The sequence below is a fragment of the Morone saxatilis genome, unplaced genomic scaffold, assembly GCF_004916995.1.
Source record: "Morone saxatilis isolate NCDOM2014 unplaced genomic scaffold, NCSU_SB_2.0 Contig10, whole genome shotgun sequence".
Taxonomy (NCBI): Eukaryota; Metazoa; Chordata; class Actinopteri; family Moronidae; genus Morone; species Morone saxatilis.
The window spans coordinates 18,815,080-18,821,874 of record NW_023339652.1 but is presented as its reverse complement, the minus strand read 5'-3'; the positions used below and the strand labels follow the sequence as shown (position 1 = coordinate 18,821,874).

At 38.8% G+C, this 6,795-nt stretch overlaps 2 protein-coding genes across 2 annotated transcripts in view; one reads left to right on the top strand and one right to left on the bottom strand.

Moving 5' to 3' along the window:
* lemd3 (LEM domain containing 3) overlaps window positions 1-6,795 on the top strand; it is a gene marked incomplete in the record, with an annotated part of 18,469 nt that overhangs the window by 6,400 nt on the left and 5,274 nt on the right.
* LOC118337993 (inner nuclear membrane protein Man1-like) lies at window positions 597-2,505 on the bottom strand. The gene is made up of 4 exons (XM_035675155.1): window positions 2,420-2,505; window positions 1,766-1,839; window positions 874-953; window positions 597-771 (listed from the first exon to the last, which is right to left on the bottom strand). Exons 1-4 carry the CDS (start codon window positions 2,481-2,483, stop codon window positions 612-614), a joined length of 378 nt encoding a protein of 125 aa, XP_035531048.1. The 5' UTR covers window positions 2,484-2,505; the 3' UTR covers window positions 597-611.

The window sequence follows — 6,795 nt, the reverse complement described above, 5'->3', positions numbered from 1 at the left end:
CTTTGCCATCACTGAGTGAATGTGTGTGAAAGGGTGAATGTGACATGTAGTGTAAAAGCGCTTTGAGTGGTCGGAAGACTAGAAAGACGCTATACAATACAGGTCCGTTTACCGTGTACGTTTTGGTAGCACTCGGAGACCAATACACAATCAATGTAGCATGGAAACAGCAGAAAACAGACAGACTTGCACAAGGTCTGCTTCAGGTCACTGTTGCACACATAAGCATGAGTGAAACACAGATCATTACACAAACTGTAGACTGCTGGATTGATTTTAGTTGACACGTATGTGTTCATATTGACCAATACTGATTGTTTATTGTTTTGTTATAGTAGTAGCCTATTAAAATGATACAGTAGTCCCAATAGTTTGACTATTTTGTATCTCAGCGTGGTGCTGCATGCAGTGTATCAACTAAAGTTAATGCAGACAATGCTTGTTGCCACAGGTGTAACAAGTCTTTAGTATGTAAGGGCGGGAACATGAGTAATCTTTCCAAATCCCTATGCACAAGGTTGATATACAACTCATTTGGGGGTTTAATGCTCTTTAGGTCTGTTAACTGAGAATATAGCTACGAGCTACACATGATTCAGGCTTGTTCTTGTTTATGTGGTCTCACCAACTGCGATGAGGAAGACTCTGCTGATGACGGTGAGGAAGGCTCGGCGGAAGCGGCATGTGAAGGGCATCTTTGGATGTGTGGATTCAAGATGAGATATCTCAGAAACATCAGTCACTGGATCATCAGCTACCTGCCCGGTCAGCCTACACACACACACAGACACACACACAGACACACACACACACTGAATACAGATGTGACATGCAAGACTTAAGATCAGCATTAATATGTATATGGTGTATTACCGTATCCCAACATCCTGTCCTGTCCGGATGATCCACTCCAGGGAAGTAAGAATGAAGTTTTTAAACTCCGGATTCTGAGCCTGAACAAATGACACACAGTACTGATGACAAGAACAGCAGTTTTCACTATAGCGCTTAATGTCAAGCTCCAAAGAGTTCCTACTCTTAGGGGTGCTGCTTTATGAATTATGCTTTTCAGTAATACTTTACTTTAACAGACTTTTAGTCTTGTCTCCATCTAAAGTGGATAAAGTTCCTGCATGTACAAGAGAGTTGTTTAAAGTCCGTTTGTCTTTTTAAACTTGTCTAGCTCTAATAATAAAAAAAAAGGGAAAGGATACAATTGTCCAATTCCAATGATTAAGTGAGAAGTTTGCTTTGTATCTGAATGCAGGAGGATGTGATATCCAGACTGTCGTAGATACAGGACTACTAGAATGTAGAAGTGAGCTCTTCTACATTTTAAAATCCTGCATGTACGACTTAAAGGATCTGCTACTAACGTGTTGGTGCCAGATACCGCAGCACATCGTCAGAGGTCTAGTGAGTCCATGACTCGATGGGTCATGGCTGTTTTGGTGGCAAAAGGGGGACCTACACAATATTAGGCAGGTGGAAATTCGGAATTTTATATTACAGAAAACATATGTGCAATAGTGTGGAAACACAAATATGTTTCTGTACTCTTTTCTCTTTTCTATGCTTATCCAGACCTGGAAATGACTAAAATTGAATTTTATACTGTGTAGGAACCCTGCAGGTTATCTTGTATGATATGCAAATTTGAAGAATTTCATGGTCATTGTGAGCCACAAAACTTGTGTGTGAAATATCTGTTTGTTGGAAAAATACAACAATGATTTGTTGAACAGGCAAGAATGGTGGGCCTTACCAATAAGTACGCAGAGGCTTCGTCCATGGACAGACTCCTGTTTGGATGCTGCTGGTCTCCACAGTCATGCTGGCCTGCAATCACCATATCAAACAATTACTGATAAAAGAGAGCACACCTCTGCTAACTCCTTGTAACAACACAATGAGTCTTCACATCCTTTTTATCTACTGAGTAGTACCCATATTCCAGTATATAAAGTCAAAATGTGGAAGTCTTAATGTCAGTTGTGTGTGCTATTGGTTTTTAATAAACTGTGCAGTGTGCCAAACATTTGGTCCACGTTGCTTTGGTTGTTAAATGATGTCTGACCTATCATTGGGCTCTTCAGTGGGTATCAGGTTGTGTCGTCATAAATCTACTGGGCCCTCTGACAGGTGACACTATTTTCTAGCCCTGACCTAATGTACCTTTAAAGTGCCTCCCCCGTGGCTTGATTCATTCAGTTTCATCTGAATGCATACTGATTCTATGATCAAATGTAAGAGTAGCTTAACAAAGAGGCAATAGGTTGTTTAGTGAAAGAGTTGTGAACATAGTCAATGAAGAGAGAAAGACTCACTGCTCAAAAGAGTGAGAATGTGTAACACAAACTCCTTCAGTGAGTCAGTGAATCAGTGGCCACAGAGTGAAGTGTAGAGAGTTAATAGCTACCAGCTATGTAGGCCAGGTGGTGGTGTAGATTGAGCAGCAGCTTTAGAATCAGGTCCTTCTCCATCTGGTCCTGCAGGACGCAAATACAATGGACACACTCAGAACTGCATTTATATTATTAGTTAATGTTCTGTTGGCAATTTGATTGATTCAAAACTGATTGATAACAATCACTCCTTTACCAAGGGAACAGAGAACCAGTTCAAAATGTGGCATAATTTCACAAAGAAATTCAAACTACTATAACTCTACTCTTTTTCTACACTGTGTTCAGACTCAAAAAGATTTGCATTGATGTTGAATAAATGTGTAAGCCTACTTTTTTCCCCCACAGAAAATTCAGGAATCAGTAACAAAGACTTGGACCAGTGAGCATCAATAATGGTATTGGTAACAATGAATCTTATCAATTCTTATCCCAAAACAAAATCTAATGTGTTTTTTACAAGCTTCTAGATCCACACACTTAAGATCTTAGTTAGTTGAGCCTCAGTCCACTCCTTGTGAAGCTCCCCCAAATTCTTGAATGGGTGTTGCTTCACAATCCTCTCAAGGCTGCGGTTATCCCTGCTGCTTGTGCACCTTTTCCTACCATACTTTTTCCTGCCACTCAACTTTCTATGAATGAATACAGCACTCTCATTTAGCAATGAACCTTTTGCATTACCTCCTTGTGATGTGCGATGACGTGCTTCTGGAAACAGTCAAACCAGCAAGCCCTTCCCATAATGTGTGTACTCTCACTGAACCAGACCATATTGAGATTGAAAGACCATTTAAAGGCTCAGGAAACTTTGCAGCGTGTTTTTGAACGTTAATTAACTGATTAGAATGAGACATTTGATCCACATATTGAATACTATACTAATATCTAATTTTTGAGATCTTTTATTTGGGTTTGTTAGCTGAAGCCATATTCATCAAATTAAAAGAAATAAAGGCTGAATATTTCACTCTGTGTTAATGATCTATACTACCGCATATATGAGTTTCACTTTTTGAATTGAATTACTGAAATAAATGAACTTTGTCATGATATTCTAATTTATTGAGATGCACCTGTATTTGCTAGATGACTCCAACATTGACCTGAAGCGGATCGAAGTGCATACAGGGATGGAAATCTTAAGGAATTTCACAATCTGTTTCAGATTCTTGGTGTCACGATTCAACTCAAGATCAATTTTTCCTTAATAGTGAGAGTAACCCAGCTTTTTTCATTTAAAAAGGTTAACTGCAGTAATTTGAATGTAAAAGTAAGCACTAGTAAGGACTAGTAGGGGAACAGAAAATACATAATAAATAAATAATAATAAACGCTCCACTTTTTAAATGAAACAGGCTGTAGGCTGAGTTATTTTCTTTCTTTCCGATAAGAGTTTTGTTAAAGGTGGAGTAAACGATCCTAGGTTATACGATTCTAATACAACACACTTTTTTTCAAATTCAGCAAATATCTTATCATGGGTCCGCTAGCTGTGCAATCTGTGCACTCTTATTTGGTGGTTGTACACAGCCCTGGCTCTGTAAATGGGAAACAAAGTGGATTGGGCTGAGCCACACAGCACTAACTTGTTATTCCAGACAAGAATTTGTGTGTAAGGTAACATTAAATGATTTGCCCACGGATATTCAGCTTACTTTCTACTTTGCCAAGATATGCTGTTGTTGTGATGTTAGCTATAGTAGCAGTAGAGTTGTGAGTATCTCTGTCTGGAGTTGGTGGGCTGGCTTTCTGCATGTTAGTTTGCAAACCCACCACACAGCACAGCCTTGTTCGCCCTATATCATGGTATTTTTCATGGTATTGGATTTCTCCAGAATCACTTACCCCACCTTTGAGTGTTAAGAAATTCTTGTAACTATATACCATTCACTGGCCTCAGTCATCACAATCGTGCATGGACCCCAGAGCATCCTCAACACCTGAGTGGAACCATTTACCCTCTGGTTAAAGCCACAATGAACGATCCTCACTCATCCTCCAGTTGATTAACTTGCAAGATAAGATGGATCTGTTGGACGAGCCTGAGCTCTGGACCCTCTACACTCAAATTATCAGCCGCTAATGACGGGGCCAAACTGGAAACAAGTCAATACCGCAAGCAACGGAGCGCACAAATTAATTTGCCTTTCCATTCGTTTGGAGGGCAAATCGGGCGGGGGGAGTGTTGTTTAACACAGGCTCTGAGCAGACTGATTAACACATACTTGCAACCTATGTGTGAAAACAGCTCAACAATATGAGCATGCTTCACAGAGAGTAATATAGAGAGAACCCCCTCAACTTAAGCATTGGACTGGAGTGAATGCAACATACGCTGACTGCTCAGGGAGACAGAGGAGATTTATAACACAATCAATTCACTGGACGAAAACAAACGCTAACTAAGCCAATTTAAAATGGGAAATAAACAGACAACATGTTTGAACATAAACATTTCCATGACTGACTGATAATGTATTCACTATTTAACAAACTCATAAAAAAAACCCTCAAATAAAATTAAATTCCTCCACTGCTGGAGAGTGATCAGAATTTCTAATGAACTATTGATTGAAACCACACATAGGTGATTGCAGGAGGGCACATCAAGACCACTTCATCCATCAGGCCTGTCGGAGCTCCCCAGCAAGAGCACAAGGCAACAACACATCATTAAAGACGGCAAGTACTTATTCACACATAACTCACACTATTTGGAACTGCTAAACCCACAGTCACCCTAAGTCTGGCTGTGATTTAGGAGCATTCCCTGCAGCAGGCATCAATATCAATTACTGTTGCTAAAAGATGTATTTAGGGAAGGGAGGAAAAAAATCTGCTAGACATTCATTTAGTTTACAACCTTGGTCTCTAAGCAATCTAATTACACTAAAAGTGGTGAATGGCTGCCTTCAGTTAAAATGGGAGTCTGGCAGGTGACAGCATGCTGCCCAGCCTTCAATGACAGATGAAAGAACAAAGATTAAACAAAAGGGAGATGTAGTTAAGTCTGTGTAAGAATTTTTCAAAGTTTAGGCTTTTATTCAGGTCTCATAATCAATAATTGCAAACAGGTAAGAGCAAAATTACTTCCTGGAATTATCCCAACCCTGAGGAAAAATACTATTTTTTAGGGAACACACTGCTCTTCTTTACAATGTGTAAGAAAATATAACGTTTCTTTTTAAATGACACCAAGTTTACATGGAAGCAGGCAATATCTCAGTTTTTTACTCTACTTTAACCACTTAAAAACCAATCTGATGACTTGGACACAGCAGGATTAATCATCTACTTCTGAGGCACATCACAGTTTTTGAGAAAAATGTCTTTCATGCCAGAACTAAAACACTAAAGGCAAGGATACAAGTCGAATGAATAAAAGCTTGCCATGGCTACTGGCAACAGAGAAATGCTTATCCTTATCCTTATCCTCCACTGGATAAAACTGAGAAAATGGACAAAATACCATGGCTACAAGAAGCAATTGCTTCCACAATCCACAAAATGTATGTTATTAAGGAAACTGTTAACACTAAAGTCATGATTTCACATTTGTATACTATTGAGAAAACTCATTTGTACAGTACTTATATCACACAAAAGTCCTGGACTAACTAAGCGCAAATATGGTGTACATGCATCCCTCCCAGGCACAACCTCTCTTTTGATGAGAGTAGAGCTGAATCAATTAACTGATTCATCAACTAGTCAATCAAGATAATAGATTAATTTCAGGAATTTTTCAAGCTGAAATATAGATCATTCACTGGTTATACAATGGGAAGATTTGCTACATTTTTCTGTTTTGTGTCATTCTAAACTCCATATCTTTGGGGTTTGGACTGTTGGAAGACATTTAAAGACCTTTTCTAACATTTCATAGACAATAAATTAATTAATCAACAACAAATTGAGAAAATAATCTGCAGATCAATTAATGAAAATAATAGTTTTTTGCTGCCCTACACAGTGTTTACTGGCATTCTCAATCACATCAGGTGCAACCTCACAAGTCATTATAAACTAATGTGTTTTGTGATATTGACAAATACAGATGAATGGACCAACTTTAATTATCTATGCTATAATCATCTGAATCACTGTTACAAAGTGTAGTTGTCTGCTCATACAGCAATACATGGGTCTTGTTTCTCCACAATATCACAATTCTAAAACTGTTACTTACAGAAGTGGACAAAATTGTTGGTACCCTTCCATTAAAGAAATAAAAACCCACCATGGTCACTGAAATAACTTGAAACTATTGGACTATTCTTAAGTGGCTTTCTATGAGCCCTGATCTAACTCCTATTGAACATCTGTGAAAGGAGCTGAAACATGCAGTCTGGAGAAGGCACCCTTCAAACCTGAGACAGCTGGAGCAGTT

Excerpts from the sequence above, each read along its gene's own strand:
- LOC118337993 (XM_035675155.1), bottom strand. The coding sequence starts at position 2,483 with ATGGAGAAGGACCTGATTCTAAAGCTGCTGCTCAATCTACACCACCAC. Across the intron at positions 954-1,765 it reads AAGCCTCTGCGTACTTATTG|GCTCAGAATCCGGAGTTTAA; the intron begins GTAAGGCCCACC and ends TCATTTGTTCAG. Across the intron at positions 772-873 it reads GGACAGGATGTTGGGATACG|GCTGACCGGGCAGGTAGCTG; the intron begins GTAATACACCAT and ends GTGTGTGTGTAG.